This window comes from Artemia sp. Qi Xiang Cuo, chromosome 16 (genome assembly GCF_049724085.1).
Source record: "Artemia sp. Qi Xiang Cuo chromosome 16, ASM4972408v1, whole genome shotgun sequence".
NCBI classification, from domain to species: domain Eukaryota; kingdom Metazoa; phylum Arthropoda; class Branchiopoda; order Anostraca; family Artemiidae; genus Artemia; species Artemia sp. Qi Xiang Cuo.
Genome location: NC_142809.1, coordinates 15,486,738 through 15,504,743, shown reverse-complemented (window position 1 = coordinate 15,504,743; position 18,006 = coordinate 15,486,738). Strand labels below are relative to the sequence as shown.

At 33.0% G+C, this 18,006-nt stretch overlaps 1 protein-coding gene across 2 annotated transcripts in view; it reads left to right on the top strand.

Annotated features, from left to right (window-relative positions):
- Positions 1-18,006, top strand: part of LOC148942614 (CAP-Gly domain-containing linker protein 4-like) — a 208,731-nt gene that overhangs the window by 45,709 nt on the left and 145,016 nt on the right. For both annotated transcript variants that reach the window (XM_089102485.1, XM_089102484.1), the window contains exon 2: positions 16,589-16,850. In XM_089102485.1, the coding sequence (XP_088958611.1) occupies positions 16,623-16,850 (228 nt within the window). In that variant the 5' untranslated portion in view covers positions 16,589-16,622. The remainder of the gene's footprint in view (positions 1-16,588; positions 16,851-18,006) is intronic.

The window sequence follows — 18,006 nt, the reverse complement described above, 5'->3', positions numbered from 1 at the left end:
GGCAAAAATCATCCTATACATATGATTCAGTTGTGCGTAGCGCTTTATGTAGTATCGATGTGGAACTATATAAAAAAACTTTTAAAGTAAAATTTTGTAAAAATTTGAGTTTGGGGGACGGGGGCTTTCATAAATATCTTCCCATAACATAATTTTTCCTCTGAAGTCGATTCCGATATTTGTAGTGCTCTATGTCTTAGCGCTTTAGAAATATTTAAAAAACCTTCTAAAGTAGAATTTTGGAAAATTTTGAGTTTGGGGGGAAGGAGGATTTTCAAAACCCCTTCCCGTAGCACTCTATGTTTTAGCGCTTTAGAAATATTTAAAAAGCTCCTAAAGTAGAATTTTAGAAAATTTTGAGTTTGGGGAGAAGGGGGATTTTAAAAGCCTCTTCCCGTGATATAACGTGTCCTCTGAAGTCGATTCTGATGTTTTCAGCACTCTATATCTTAGTGCTTTAGAAATATTTAAAAAGCGACTAAAGCAGAATTTTAGAAAATTTTGAGATTGGGGGGAAGGGGGTTTTTAAAAATATCTTCCCTTAACATAATTTGCCCTCTGAAGTCGATTACAATATTTCTAGTGCTTTATGTCTTAGAGCTTTAGAAATATTTAAAAAACCTTCTAAAGTAGAATTTTGGAAAATTTTGTGTTTTGGGGGGAAGGTGGATTTTCAAAACCTCTTCCTGTAGTACTCTATATCTTAGCGCTGTGTAAACATTTAAAAAGCCCATAAAGCAGAATTTTAGAAAATTTTGAGTTTGGGGAGAAGGGGGATTTTAAAATCCTCTTCCCGTGATAAAACGTGTCCTCTGAAGTCGATTCTGATGTTTTTAGCAATCGATGTCTTAGAGCTTTAGAAATATTTAAAAAGCTCCTAAAGCAGAATTTTAGAAAATTTTGAGATTGGGGGGAAGGGGGATTTTCAAAACCTCTTCCCGTGAAATAACGTGTCCTCTGAAGTAGATTCTGATGTTTTTAGCACTCTATCTCTTAGCGCTTTAGAAATATTTAAAAATCTACTAACGAAGAATTTTTGCAAATTTTGTGTTTTGGAGGACGGGGGATTTTAAAAACCTCTTCCCGTGATATAACGTGTCCTCTGAAGTCGATTCTGATGATTTTAGCTCTCTATGTCTTAGCGCTTTAGAAATATTTAAAAAGCTTCAAAAGAAGAATTTTGGAAAATTTTGAGTTTGGGGGGAAGGTAGATTTCAAAAACATCTTCCCATGACATAAATTTTCCTCTAAAGTTGATTCTGAGGTCTGTAGCGCTCTAGGTCGTAGCGCTTTAGAAATATATAAAATATTTTAAAAGCTTCTAAAGTAGAATTTAGAAAAATTGTGAGTTGGGGGGGAGGGGGGATTTCAAAAACATCTTCCCGTGATATAATGTGTCCTCTGAAGTCGATTCTGAGGTTTTTAGCACTGTATCTTTTAGTACTTTAGAAATATTTTAAAAGCTCCTAAAGTATAATTTTGGAAAAATTTGAGTTTGGGGGGACGGGTGATTTTAAAAACCTCTTCCCTTGATATAACGTGTCCTCTCAAGTTAATTATGATGTTTGTAGCACTCTATGTATTAGCGCTTTAGAAATATTTAAAAAGCTTCCAAAGTAGAACTTTGGAAAATTTTGAGTTTGGTGGGAAGGGGGATTTTCAAAAACTCTTCCCTTGATGTAACGTGTCCTCTGAAGTTGATTCTGACGTTTTTAGCACTCTATCTATTAGTGTTTTAGACGTATTTTAAAAGCTTCTAAAATAGAATTTTGGAAAATTTTGAGTTTGGGGGAAGGGGGATTTCAAAAATATCTTCTCATAACATAATTTATCCTCTAAAGTTGATTCTGATGTTTGTAGCGCTCTATGTCTTAGCGTTTTAGAACAATTGAAAAAAGCTTCTAAATTAGAATTTTCGAAAATTTTCTGTTTGGGGGAAGGGGAATTTCATAAATAACATCCCATAACATAATTTTTCCTCTGAAGTCGATTACAATATTTGTAGCGCTCTATGTCTTAGCGCTTTAGAAATATTTAAAAAACCTTCTAAAGTAGAATTTTGGAAAATTTTGAGTTTGGGGGGAAGGAGGATTTTCAAAACCTCTTCCTGTAGCACTCTATGTTTTAGCGCTTTAGAAATATTTAAAAAGCTCCTAAAGTAGAATTTTAGAAAATTTTGAGTTTGGGGAGAAGGGGGATTTTAAAAGCCTCTTCCCGTGATAAAGCGTGTCCTATGAAGTTGATTCTGATGTTGTTCATACTCTATGTATTGCTTTATAAATATTTAATAAGTTACTAAAGCATAACTTTAAAAAATTTTGAGTTTGGGGGGAAGGGGGATTTTAAAACAAACTTCCTATTATATAACTTTTCATATGAAGTCTCTTCTGATGTTTTTAGAACTCTAAGTATTAGCGAAAAATAACAAAACAAAAATAATAAAAATATTAAAATTTTTAAAATTTTTTGTCTGGATGAAGGGAGATTTTAAAAACCTCTTCCCGTGATATAACGTGTCCTCTGAAGTCGATTCTGATGTTTTTAGCACTCTACGTCTTAGCGCTTTAGAAATATTTAAAAAGCTTCTAAAGTAGAATTTTGGAAAATTTTTAGTTTGGGGGGAAGGGAGATTTCAAAAACATCTTCCCATGACATAAATTATCCTCTAAAGTTGATTCTGATGTCTGTAGCGCTCTATGTTGTAGCGCTTTAGAAATATTTTAAATATTTTAAAAGCTTCTAGAGTTTTGAAAATTTTTGAGTCTTGGGGGAGGGGGGATTTCAAAAACATCTTCCCGTAATATTCGTTGTCCACTGTAGTTACGTCTTATGCATGGAGTACGGTCTAATTTAATACTTTATATATATATTGCAAGTGTCGAAATTATTCACTGGTAAAAATTTGAGTATGGGGGAAAGGGTGAGGTTAAAAACTTCGTCCTGTTATCTAGCGATTACCACAAAATTGAGGCTGATTGGGTTAGCAAAGGCACTCTTATTGAGTTTGACAAATTTAAAAATCTCCTAAAGTAGAATTTTGGAAAATTTTGAGTTTGGAGGGAAGGGGGATTTTCAAAACCTCTTCCCGTGATGTAACGTGTCCTCTGAAGTCGATTCTGACGTTTTTAGCACTCTATATATTAGTGCTTTAGAAGTATTTTAAAAGCTTCTAAAATAGAATTTTGGAAAATTTTGAGTTTGGGGGAAGGGGGATTTCAAAAATATCTTCTCATAACATAATTTATCCTCTAAAGTTGATTCTGATGTTTGTAGCGCTCTATGTCTTAGCGTTTTAGAACAATTGAAAAAAGCTTTGAAAGTAGAATATTGGAAAATTTTGAGTTTGGGGGGAAGGGGGATTCCAAAAACATCTTCCCGTGACATAATTTTTCCTCTGAAGTCAATTTAGATGTTTCTTGCGCTCTAGGTCTTAGCGCTTTAGATATATTTAAAAAACCTTCTAAAGTAAAATTTTGGAAAATTTTGAGTTTGGGGGGAAGGAGGATTTTCAAAACCTCTTCCCGTAGCACTCTATGTTTTAGCGCTTTAGAAATATTTAAAAAGCTCCTAAAGTAGAATTTTAGAAAATTTTGATTTTGGGGAGAAGGGGGATTTTAAAATCCTCTTTCAGTGATAAAGAGTGTCCTCTGAAGTCCATTCTGATTTATTTAGCCCTCTATCTATTAGTGCTTTAAAAATATTATAAAAGATACTAAACCAGAATTTTTGAAAATTTTAAGATTGGTGGGAAGGGGGATTTTAAAAACCACTTCCCGTGATATTACTTGTCCTCTGATGTCGAGTCTGATAGATTAAGCTCTCTATGTCTTAGCGCTATAGAAATATTTAAAAAGCCACTAAAGTAGAATTTTGGAAAAATTTTGAGTTCTGGTGGACGAGGGATTTTTAAAACCTCTACCCGTGATATAACGTGTCCTCTGAAGTCAATTCTGATGGTGTTAGCACTCTATGTCTTAGCGCTTTAGAAATATTTAAAAGGCTCCTAAAGTATAATTTTGTAAAAATTTGAGTTTGGGGGAAAGATTTAGTACAAAAACATAGTCCTTCGATGTAAAATTGTTTTCTAAAGGCTGTTATTAGGTCTTTTGCGCTCGAGTTCATAGCGCTGTAGAAATATTTTAAGTAACTCAAAAGATTCAGATGCAGAATTTTAGAAAATTGTTTAGTGGTGGGGGAGGGGGATTTGAAAAACATCTTTTCATGATATAATGTGTCCTCTGAAGTCGATTCTGATGTTTTTAGCACTGTATCTTTTAGTACTTTAGAAATATTTAAAAGCTTCTAAATTATAATTTTGGAAAATTTTGAGTAGTGGGGAAATGGTGATTTTAAACACCTCGTCCTATGAAAGCATGGTACCTCGAAAGTTGATTCTGATGTTCCTAGCACTCAAGCTATTAAATCTTAAAAAATATTTAAATATAGACTAAAGCAGAGTTTTTCAAAATTTTTACTTTGGGGGGAAGGGGGATTTAAGAACACTCCACCCGTGACATAACGTGTCCTCTGAAGTCGATTATGATGTTTTAGCACTCTATCTATTATTTCGTTAGAATTATTTAAAAAGCTTATAAATTATAATTTTGGAAATTTTTGAGTTTAGGGGGACGGTGGTTTTCAAAAAAATCTTCCCATAACATAATTTATCCTCTAAAGTCGATTCTGATGTTTGTAGCTCTCTATGTCTTAGCGACTTAGAAATATTTAAAAAAGCTTCTAAAGTAGAACTTTGGAAAATTTTGAGATTGGAGGGAAGGGGGATTTACAAAAACTCTTCCCGTGATATAACGTGTCCTCTGAAGTCGATTCTGATGTTTTTAGCACTCTATCTATTAGTGCTTTAGAAATATTTTAAAAGCTTCTAAAGTAGAATTTTTGAAAATTTTGAGTTTGGGGGGAAGGGGGATTTCAAAAACATCTCCCCATAACATAATTTATCCTCTAAAGTTGATTCTGATGTTTGTAGCGCTCTATGTCTTAGCTCTATAGAAATATTTAAAAAAACTTCGAAATTAAAATTTTGGAAAATTTTGAGTTTGGAGGAAGGGGGATTTCATAAATATCTTCCCATAACATCATTTTTCCTCCGAATTCGATCCTAATATGTGCAGCGCTCCATGTCTTAGAGCTTTAAAAATATTTAAAAAAACCTTCTAAAGTAGAATTTTGGAAAATTTTGAGTTTGGGGGGACGGTGGATTTTCAAAACCTCTTCCTGTAGTACTCTATATTTTAGTGCTTTAGAAATATTTAAAAAGCTCCTCAAGAAGAATTTTAGAAAATTTTGATTTTGGGGAGAAGGGGGATTTTAAAAGCCTCTTCCCGTGATATAACGTGTCCTCTGAAGTCGATTCTGATGTTTTTAGCACTCTATGTCTTAGTGCTTTAGAAATATTTAAAAAGCGCCTAAAGCAGAATTTTAGAAAATTTTGAGATTGGGGGGAAGGGGGATTTTAAAAACCCCTTCCCGTGATATAACGTGTCCTTTGAAGTCGATTCTGATGTTTTAGCACTCTATGTCTTAACGCTTTAGAAATATTTAAAAAGCCTCTAAAGTATAATTTTGGAAAATTTTGAGTTCTGGGGGAAGTGGGATTTTTAAAAACTCTTCCCTTGATATAACGTGTCCTCTGAAGCCGATTCTGAAGGTTTTAGCACTCTATGTCTTAGCGCTTTAGAAATATTTAAAAAGCTTCTAAAGTAGAATTTTGGAAAATTTTGAGTTTGGGGGGAAGGGAGATTTCAAAAACATCTTCCCATGAAATAAATTGTCCTCTAAAGTTGATTCTGATGTGTTTAGCGCTCTATGTCGTAGCGCTTTAGAAATATTTAAAATATTTTAAAAGCTTCTAAAGTAGAGTTTTGAAAAATTTTGAGTCTGGGGGGAGGGGGGATTTCAAAAACATCTTCCCGTGATATAATGTGTCCTCTGAAGTCAATTCTGATGTTTTTAGCACTGTATCTATTAGTGCTTTAGAAATATTTAAAAATCTCCTAAAGTAGAATTTTGTAAAAATTTGAGTTTTGGGGGAAGGGTGATTTCAAAAACATCTTCCCGTGAGATAATGTGTCCTCTGAAGTCGATTCTGATGTTTTTAGCACTCAATGTTTTAATGCTTTAGAAATATTTAAAAAGCTACTAAAGCAGAATTTTAGAAAATTTTGAGATTGGGGGGAAGGGGGATTTTCAAAACCTCTTCCCGTGACATAACATGTCCTCTGAAGTCGATTCTGATGTTTTAGCACTCTATCTATTAGTGCTTTAGAAATATTTTAAAAGCTTCTAAAGTATAATTTTGGAAAATTTTGAGTTTGGGGGGAAGGGGGTTTTCAAAAATATCTTCCCATAACATAATTTATCCTCTAAAGTTGATTCTGATGTTTGTAGTGCTCTATGTTTTAGCGAATTAGAAATATTTAAAAAATCTTCTAAAGAAGAACATTTGAAAATAATGATGGGGGAGGGACGGGTTGTTTACAAAACATCTTCCCGTAATATAACGTGTCTTCTGTAGTTTATTTTGAGTATTTTATCAAAATCTAACATAATTCTTTAGACAGATCTTAATATTGCACATTGTATACTTTTGAAAAATTTTGATTTTTGGAGTACTGGCGAGTTATACACCCACGAAACATTAAAAAATTAAACATATGCAGATTTGACTTATTTTATTCAAGCTCTTGGTATTTTAGTTATCTGAAAATATCAATTAGCTTCGAAATTAAAATTTTGTAAAATTTTTTGTTGGTAGGACGGGGGATTAAATAAATATCTTCCCCTAACATAATTTTTCCTCTGAAGTCGATTACAATATTTCTAACGCTCTATGTCTTAGCGCTTTAGAAATATTTAAAAAAACCTTCTAAATTAGAATTTTGGAAAATTTTGAGTTTGGGGGGAAGGTGGATTTTCAAAACCTCTTTCTGTAGTACTCTATGTTTTAGCGCTTTATAAACATATAAAAATCTCCTAAAGTAGAATTTTAGAAAATTTTGATTTTGGGGAGAAGGGGGATTTTAAAATCCTATTCACGTGATAAAACGTGTCCTCTGAAGTCGATTCTGATGTTTTTAGCACTCTATGTCTTAGAGCTTTAGAAATATTTAAACATCTACTAAATAAGAATTTGAGAAAATTTTGAGTTTGGGGTAAAGGGGGATTTTAAAAACCTCTTCCCGTGATATAACGTGTCCTCTGAAGTCGAGTCTGATATTTTTAGCACTCTATGTCTTAGCGCTTTAGAAATATTTAAAAAAGCTTCTAAAGTAGAATTTTGGAAAATTTTGAGTTTGGGGGGAAGGGGGATTTTAAAAACCTCTTCCCGTGATATAACGTGTCCTCTGAAGTCGATTCTGATGTTTTTAGCTCTCTACGTCTTAGCGCTTTAGAAATATTTAAAAAGCTTCTAAAGTAGAATTTTGGAAAAATTTGAGTTTGGGGGGAAGGTAGATTTCAAAAACATCTTCCCATGAAATAAAGTGTCCTCTAAAGTAGATTCTGATGTATGTAGCGATCTATGTCGTAGCGCTTTAGAAATATTTAAAATATTTTAAAATCTTCTAAAGTAGAATTTTGAAAAATTTTGAGTCTGGGGGGAGGGGGATTTCAAAAACATCTTCCCGTGATATAATGTGTCCTCTGAAGTCGATTCTGAGGTTTTTAGCACTGTATCTTTTAGTACTTTAGAAATATTTTAAAAGCTTCTAAAGTAGAATTTTAGAAAATTTTGAGTTTGGGGGAAGGGTGATTTCAAAAACCTCTTCCCGTGATATAAAGTGTCCTCTGAAGTCGATTCTGATGTTCTTAGCACTCTATGTCTTAGATCTTGAGAAATATTTAAATAGCTACTAAAGAAGAGTTTTACAAAATTTTGAGTTTGGGGGGAAGGGGGATTTTAAAAAACTCTTCCAGTGACATAACATGTCCTCTGAAGTTTATTATGATGTTTTAGCACTCTATCTATTAGTTCTTTAGAAATATTTTAAAAGATTCTATAGTATAATTTTAGAAAATTTTGAGTTTGGGGGGAAGGTTTTTCTCAAAAATATCTTCACATAACATAATTTATCCTCTAAAGTCGATTCTGATGTTTGTAGCTCTCTATGTTTTAGCGCCTTAGAAATATTTAAAAAAGCTTCTAAAGTAGAACTTTGGAAAATTTTGAGTTTGGGGGGAAGGGGGATTTTCAAAACCTCTTCCCGTGATATAAAGGATCTTCGGAGTTTGATCTTTATGTTTTTAGCACCGTCTATTCGTTCTTTAGATATATTTAAAAATCTCACAATAAATAGTTTTGGAAAATTTTGAGCTTTGGGGTACGGAGTATTACACGATTTAATCTCACTAACATAAATTTTCCTCAAAGTTGATTCTGATGTTTGTAGCGCTCTATTTCTTAGCATTATAGAAAAAGTTCAAAAAGCTTTGAAAACAGAATTTCGTAAAATTTGTTGTTTGGGGGGAAGGGGGATTCCATACATTAAGTATCGTACAATACATTTTCCTCTGAAAGTCAATCCCAATGTGCGCAGCTCACCAGTTCTTAGCACTTTAGAAATGGTTAAAAAACCTTCTAAAGTACAATTTTAGAAAATTTTGAGTTTGGGAGGAAGGATGATTTAAAAAATCTCTTCCCGTGATATAACGTGTCCTCTGAAGTCGATTCTGATGTTTTTAGCACTCTATCTTTTAGTACTTTAGAAATATTTTAAAAGCTTCTAAAGTAGAATTTTAGAAAATTTTAAGTTTGGGTGGAAGGGGAATTTCAAAAACATCTTCCCATGACATAATTTGTCCTCTAAAAAGGATTAGGTTATTTTTACTGATCTCTCTTGTGAAATCCTTTCCCTAATTAATACAGATTAAATGGTCTTATCAACAGAGTTGTTTGGCATGTGCCTGCTACCCTTAAGGGTAAGGGTGTCTGATAAGGCAAGCGTGACATCACAAAAAACCTGGTTTCATATACCATAAAGAAAGTCAGCATGGGTTGAAAATTAAATGGCTTAGGATTTAAATAGGATTTTGGAATATATTTTAATGAACAAGGTTAAAAGCAAAAGTTGTGTAAGGTAAGCAGTGATTTATATTTATGATAGTAATATAGGATGAAATATGAGTTAAAAACAACTAATAATGTGCAGTAATTTACCATTATATAGAGGGGGGGATGAGTGGAGGTAAGTACTTCAAAGTACCTTACCGGTACATACCTTAGCATGTACATCCATCCCTGAAAGTTTTATTTTCCTAACCCAACCCATTTCCAAGATAGCCAAAAGTAACTAAAATAGAATTTTACCGAAATGAATTTTAGCACCCCCCCCCCCCCCTATATATGTCAATTCAGGATATATATTTGCACATATGGGGGTGGGGGTTAGGTTAGGGGGGCTGAAATTCATTTCAGATAGAAATGATTGTTATATTCATAATCAGCATAAAAAAAGGCATTGAATGGTGTATTCACTTTGTTCCTAACTCAATAATATGATTCGGTAAAAATTTACCTGGCTATAATAGGAAAAGAGTTGTAGCTTAAGCTACTGGCAGATCCAGGGGGGCTTAGGGGGGTCATTGCCCCCCAAGATCTTTTATTGGTGCCCTATTATCCATGCCCTATTTATTGGTGCCCTGTTATCCATGGTTTTTTCTTGTTTTTACTCTTTTTTTAGAATAAATTTAGTCAATTATCAGCAGCTTTGTCACAGCCCCCCCCCAAGATTTTGCTTATTGGTGCCCTTGTTCCATTGGGCCTATCCCAAGATTTGCTCTAGATCTGCTCCTGGCTTAACCCTAGCCTACTCTGTAGTTTCCTGTTGAATACTGCATCCAAGTATAATTGTGGGTTAATATTTACCAAATCATATAATTGACTTACAAACATTGTGTCCTGAAAAGACAATTTTTTCATGGTAAATTTACAGACTGCAAATTTACCATGATAAAATTGTCATTTCAGGACACAACATACTTATATTCATTATTCAATATTTGTCTCTAGGGCAAACTCCATTTTGAGCTCTTAAAGAACAAGTGGGCTTAAAACAGCCCATATGCCTTAAAAGCTTAAAAGTATGTTAAAAAAAACTGGCTAGAGAAGAACAATTACCATTTCCAGCTGATTCAGGAATGGTAATTATTATTGTCCTTAATCTTGATATTAAAATGTTATTTTGAATAAAAATGTGCAAAAATTTTTAATATAGCTAGAAACCCCTCCAATAAAATGTCATATTTGTTATGATGTCATTTTGAGAGATTCAGGCTCTTTGGTACAAGTGCATTAAACATACTCTTTTATATATAGTACCCCCCCCCCCCCTACTGTGCAAATATATAGCCCAAATTTGTTTCTAAACTATTATATATTCATCCTATTTTATTTTATTTCACTAGCATTTACCTAACTTGACTTATTTAGCGTATAATAAAAGAGTATGTTTAATGTACCAGTACTAGCTCCAGTACTAGCAGAATTTTGCAAATTTGTTTTCTTAATGACATTTTACAAGTTAAGACTATTAAAATAATAATTAACATTCCTCAATTAGCTGCAAATGGCAATTTTTTTTTTACTAGACAGTAAAAAAAAAAAAAAAATAAAAGAAATATGGATTCAAACTGTTTTACCTTCTGGGGCCCCATTAAAAAGTTCAAAAGGGATTTTGCCCCAGAAAAAAAAGAAAGAGCATAAGAAAGGACAACAACTGATGTATTCAATTTCATCCTAGCTAAATTACTGTATTTTGTAAACATCAAATTTTTCTGAAAAGCTGGTGAAACCACTTGTTTTTAAATACAATAATAGTTACCAACACATTCATGTGTTCTGATTAGGCCTACCTAATCTTGTAATTTTTTTCTTTTATAATCTAGCTAGAAAGATGCCTTTTAATAATTTAGCTAGAAAGAATAATTTAGCTGATGCTTTCTTTATGCACTTCCCAAATATAAAAATCACTTCCTGGGAAAATTCCATTTTGAACTCTTAATAGGGCCCTAAAATGCAACTTGTTACCTTGATGCAAAGTTATGACTGCAAATTTATGGCTGATGTAAAGTTAAAAAATTGATTAAGAACTCACAAAATTTAAGAATAATGACTTTCCAAAGGGAGAGATGCTAGAACATTAAGAGAGACATGTCCAGATTTCTAATTTTATGATCTTGTTCATGGTTTTGTTTGTATTTTTGACAATTCATCCACTGCCTTCCCTGCTTTATACAGCCTTAGGTTCTTATTTTATGCTCCTTTTCAATATAATAGTCATAACACTGTCAATGCCCCCTCCCTCCTGATGGAATCATAAATAGCCCTAATAATCAATTTCTGTCTGTTGTTCTTTCCATTGATTGACTTGTTGTAAAACTAGTTACTCTGGATGGTCTTGAAAAAACCAGTTTAGACTGATTGATTGTGCAGAATATTGGACAAAATGAACTATGTTAAATAAGTTAAAAATGTGAATGATAACAGAGGAAAACATGATAGTCTAATTAATATAAATATATTGCATATTCCAAGGCAAGAATTTCATTGTTTTTAAGGATAGTTCTTATATAGCCTAGGGCTAGATAAGATCATTAGAGGGGGAAGGCTAGGGATGAAATGCCAAAACTCAGACAAAGTCATAAAAATAAGTACACAGTTAGCAATCTAAAAATGTTCTCTCTGTTTGTTTTAGCAAGTGTCCTCCTTCCTGGAAAGCCACTAATCTTAACCTTACCTCCAAAGGCATTGATTCATTCCTAATGCATACAAAATAATTCAATAAGCATTTGAAATTTCAAAAGCAATTCTCAAATCTCAGATTTTTTCCTGGTGTCAGTATTTAATGACATGTTTTGTATGCAATAAAATATGCTGTGACATATCAGTAGTAATAGAAAAATAGAATAAAAAACAACCAATTTCCTCCCTTCTACAAAAATGAGGGAAAAGAAGCTAAATTGCACAACAATCTAATTGTGAAAGTTATAGAATTAAAAAAAATATATAAAACTATATAAAAAAGGGAAACACACTGTTATTGATTCAGTTGTAAATCCTCAGAGACTGAAGCCAGCTCATGGTCCTCATCATCTGTTTCATTATCTTCATGGGAATCTTCAGCCTCTGTGGCTCTGCAAGGACAGGACTCTGGCCCAGAGGGATGTGACTTCACAGCCTAGATTAGAAAATGTTGGAGATACTTTTCAGGCTTGTAGTTCCCAAGGAAGAGGAATGTTGCAATGTAAATCTTCAGGTACAGACTCCTCATCTCTAAGTACTTGCAGCTTTTTCTCAAATTGTTTCATAGCCTCTCAACACACTGAGCACAGATGTTTGAATCTTCAGGGTCAACAAAGCTTTCAAAACAATTGGTTTGAGTGGTCAGTATAGCTAAGTTCTGATAGCTTGGGGTAGGCTACCCAACAGTCACTCCTTGTTGAAACTGGTTTTGTATATCTTTGTATGAGAGGGGTCAGAGTTGTTCTGTCTTTTTTCATAGTATCAGCACCTTCCAGGAGACATATTATGATTTTTTTTTGCTGACCCTCTGAATTATTCCAAGGATGCACTTTTGGCTGAGTGGCTTCCTCCAGTTATATTTGAAACAAATCTATACACTTTCCTCTATTCAACAATGCCATCATTTCCTATGGGTTCTTGATGTCCAACCCAATGATGCTTGCTCTGGACCCAATCTTTAGTTTCTTGAATGACAAAAATGCTTCCACAAGTAACTTGAAAATGATAAATAAACAGCATTAATTAATTTACTGGTATGTCAATGCTTTGGGTGGAACTTTTCTTTCTGCTACTGACAGAGAAGTTGTATTGATTTCTCGGTTTCTTCCTTGTGGTCCAAACAGAATTGTTACATAACCATATGTTACCATATTTGGTGAACTGTAATGTACACATGGAGTATGGCAATGAGGAAACTACTGCTGAAGACAGCATACCATGAGCCCTGAAATTACAAGAAAAGAGAAATAACAGAATAAATCAATGAAAAAAGGTAGTAAATATAAACTATTCATTTTTTTTATATTTTATTTTCTACATGAAGTATGTAATCTACACATTTAAGGCACAAATTAAAAAAAAATATCTGTAAATAAAACTGTAAAAGTGATAAATATCAAGTGATATAAACTAAAAGAGAAAATGAAACATACCTGAAAAAAATAACAGTAAATATGAACTAAATAAATCAATGAACATAAACTATTGTGGACTAACAGAAAAAATATACCTGAAAAAATTCAGGTATGTTCTTATTAAAAAAAGATTGAAGCTGCCTCAAGATAAATGCAGGTACAACCTTCACAAACAGTCACGTTTGTAATTTAATGAATTTGAAAAACCAAACTGATATAATGGATTTCTTCTTCTAATTCACAGCAGGCGGGCTATTCAGTTGGTACTATTTATCCCTCTTCTTTTTGCTTCACTCTGCGGGCTACAGAGCTACTGTCTTGGTTGTCTCTTATTTATTAGATATTCTCAGATATCTTTCAGTAGATCTTTTGACTCAAGGAGTTCAAATATAAGATGATAGATATCGATTTCTGTGCTCTGTGTGCAAGTATAGTTGGCTAGGCTCTTGGCTAATAGTGAGATTTTGTGGTGTCTGAAGCATTTTAACAGTTTAAAAAGCAAGGTATGTTGTGCAGACGTCAGCATATTACATTCAAATAGGCAATGGTCAATAGTTTCATAATTCATATTACAATTCCTGCAAAGAGGGGACAGGGGAATAGAACCACTTGAATTAGAAAACTTATATGAGAATGCAAGGAAAATTTAGTCCATTTGTTCCAGAACGAATTCTATGATAAATTTTAGAAAGATACTTATTGGGAAAGGGGAAAGGATAGGATTAATCTTATTAAAATTAATATCTGATAGCCTCCATTGGTAAATATCTCTAATTGGGATTGGTCTCCCACTTGGCTGGTCAATATTTATAGCATTTTTTGCTATATCATCAACCTGATGATTACCACTTATGCCAGAGTGGCTAGGAATGTACTGAAAGTAAGTTTTTATGCCACTTGAGGCAAGATTATCAACAATACAGAGACAATGATAAGTATCAATGTCCAACTTATATTGAAGAGCTGAGACCAGCAACTCAGGACTTGATAGAGAGTTGGAATATATGGTAATATTATTTGAATTTGCAATCAAAGGTTGGTTTTCCTTAAGGTGTTCTAATGCCATGATTATGGCATTTAACTCAGCAGACATTATAGATAAATTATTATATAATCTCTTGCCTTGATAAGCCATCTCGGATTTGATAAGCCATGCTGATATTTTTCTACATCTTCTTCAGTCTGCTTCCTGTCATTTTGTAGAAGGAAGCAATCTGTAATTATTTGCTTACTTTTTGTGGTTGCTATTTTTAGGTTACAGCTAAGTTTGTTATGCTGGAAATGTGACATTTTCTTCAGGTGTCATGAAAATCTTTGACTTTTTAAAATAATATTTATAAATTCAAATTCCTATGGAATTAGGTTGTTATAAACGTGTGTCTTTTTATATAGTTTTTACAAATTAATTTATATAGAAATGGTCTATTTTTTTTTCCACTTTAAATATCATTTCTAGTGTTTGTCATTTTTGTGTGTGTGTAATGATAAAAATAAGCTACCATTTGGGCCATCTTTAAAGACTCAAAATGGAATTCCTCCTTGAAACAATAATTATATTTGGAAAACCCATAAAAATGTCGCAGATGATGTAACTTTCATTTTAGCTAAATTAATGGAGAAGGACAAATTTACCCCTTATCTAGCCAGGTTAAGATCTAATTGGAAAATTTTAATACCACTGAAAATGTTAGTTCTGGATATTTTGAAAACATTCCAGTCTCATTTCATTTTGAATTTGAAGTAACTAAAATCCTGAACACAATTTCTGTCCTTTTTTACATGACCTATCCTTTTTACCTTAAATTGAAGCTTGGATCAATCTAAGGATTTTTCCCCTGTGGGGCTCCAGATTGATGATTTATAAGTTGTTTACAGTGTTATTTAATGATTCTGTGCTCTTGACACTTCCCAATTGAGTTTCCACTCTCTAGAGGACCATTCAGCATCCAACCTTCATTTAAAAACTTCAATAGAATTAGCAGAAACTGTATCTTCAGAGAGTTTGCTCCATTCAGTGAAAATCCATGAGGAAAAGAACCTCTGGACCTCTAGTCCAGAACCACTGGTTCTTGAATCAGGGCCAACAAGAGGAAATAAGGCTGAGGTTTCTTGTTGCTTAAAGTTTCTTCTATGGGAAAACACTTGCTCTGGCTAATGGTCACAGTATACAGCTAAGATGATCCCAAGGAACAGCATCCAGGGACAATAAACAGTCTACTGACTAAACATTCAGTTTTTTCCAGGAAGAATGATTTTAGTATGTTGTGCATTTTAGGATGTTTTTTAGCACTTAGAGACTTGAAGCTCAAATTTAATGGACAAATTTGAACTGTGCATTGACTATTATTTAGGCCTAGCCTATGTTTATTTAGGTAGACCTATGCTGCAAAAAATCAAAATTTGATTTTGCTGTGATTTGCTGTTCAAGTTAAAGATTGGTCGTCTATTTTCTGAGACTAGGAAGTAGACTACCAATTTCAAATTCAAACTGCAAGTCTACCTTTACCTTTTTTCAAACATTGTTGTTTCATTTTAACTATAAAAAAGTTTATTCCATAAAGGTGCAGAATAGTGTATGTTTTTTTGACCACTGGAATGTTTTGAACATGTAATAAAGAATAATAACTATGAAATCAAATAAAGAACTATGAATTTGTCACCCACAGCATTCATAAAATTATGCTTGCATGATAAATAGTTAGATATCAATAGGTAGTTGACTGAAATGTACACCACTTTTAAATTTTTAGAACAATTTTACAAGTTTGAGTAAAAGAGTTCACAACATTTAGAACCAAAAAATTTATTTTACCCTTTTAAGTCCATTTGTAAAACATGGTTAATTTTTTTTTTTTTAAATCTGATTTAGATACCAGAATAATATTATTTTTCATTACCTTTTTTGGTTTTTGCCAGAAAATACATTAAAGAAAGAAAAAAACAAATACATTTTTTTTCATTTGTTTAATGATTTGTTTATTTTTGGTTGTTTAGGACTGCCAATTGGGGGGTGGGGGGGAGATTTTGAAAACTGAAAAAAATTATGTTTTTTGTATTAAAAAAAAAAATATCACCCCCCCTGGATTTTGAAAAATCTTTTATGTGTTGTCATAAAAACAAAAAAGTCCTTTCTGCTCCCCCCCTCCCCCTTTCATTTCCGTGAATTGGCAACCACAGGTTAGTTGTGTTTAATTTTTGTACACCTAATTAATGAGTTACTCTGTGTTTTTTCAGTTGCCAAGATTCTAATCTCAATCAGCAAAATACATTTGATCCTCCCCCCCCCCCCCTGAAACATATTCACCAATAATGGCTGTAACTGCTGCTATGACGTTTATGCTCAATCATATGTTGATACTTTGGAACAATTAGATATTTGTTTCATTATTGCATAAATTATGTGATTCTTTTTCAGTTGCAATCCAATATTTTGGCTCTTGAGCTGTAAAATGGGCGAGATGCCAAATTTTGGTTCCACAAAGCCTAAGATTCATCCACCAAAGGAAGCACCCTTATGTTCAGACTGTAGAAAAATGGATCTATCATTCTTTGATCCAGAATGTAATGGATGTAGAAGTCTGGTGTCATCATCAACTACAACTATCTCTGAAGTTTTTGCCATCTTGAGACAATGGACCAGACAAGTTCAATGTAAAATTGACCTGTTTGTTCATGAGGTAGGATTTGATGCACAGTTTATATGGTGGCAGTGCCTTCTCTTATTTAAAATTTCAAAAATTTCTCATCTTCCATGAGTATTTTGTTAGTTGTTCCTATGAAGTGTTTGTTGTCATAAAGTAAATTTCAGTTTTTTTGTGAATTGCTGTTGTGTTTTGTGGGACAGACATTGTGAAAGTTCCTATATTTGATATCAAGAAAAAAAACAACAAAAAAACTAATGCTAAAAAATAATAAATAAAATATATTACGAAAATAATACTAAAGAAACTGATACCATGAAAGTTCTGTAAATAAACAAATAAAGAAAAAACAAACTGCAGGTTCTCTTGGCAGCCTGAATCCTTACCCTCAAATGTTCCAAGCAGCAAATAGACTTTTGCTGCACACCTTTGTGCAGAATTCCTGAGCAACACACTATGTAAAGCTAATGTTCAGAAATCACTGCTCAATCTTCAAAGAAATAAAGACCTGAGGTATAAATAGAATGATGAAGTAAAACTATAAATATACACAGTTGCTATGTTAAAGTGAAGAATTTTTGGGAGAGGCATAGGTGGTAGCATAATAGTATAATGGGGATAGTACCCTTACTCATTTGAAATCGCCAACTTTTTCCATTTCCCATCGACTATTTTGTTAGTTGTTCCTATGAAGTGTATCTTATCATAGAGTAAATTTCAGCTTTGTCTTGAATTATTGTTAAGTTTCCTGGGACAAGCTCTGTGAAGGTTACTGCATTTGGTATTAACGAAAAAATAAATAAGAATAAATCAAAAGCAAAAAAAAATGCTGTTGGAGTTTTGTAAATAAAAAAATGGCAAATTCTCTTGGCAGTCTGAACCTTCATTGTTGAATGTGCCAAGCAGCAAATATACTTTGGCTGCACACCTATGTGCAAAATTCCTGAGTAATACCCTATGCATAGCTAATGGTCAGAAATCACTGCTCAATCGTACAAAGAAATAAAGACCTGAATTATAAGTAGAATAGTGAAGTAAAGCCATGGATACACGTAGTTGATACCTTTAAGTAAAGACGTTTTTGGGAGGGGCATGGATGGTAGTATGATGGTGATACTACCCTTTCTTGATAGAAATTTCTAACTTTTTCCATCTTCCATGACAGTTTCAGTAAGGACATTTTTGGGATTGG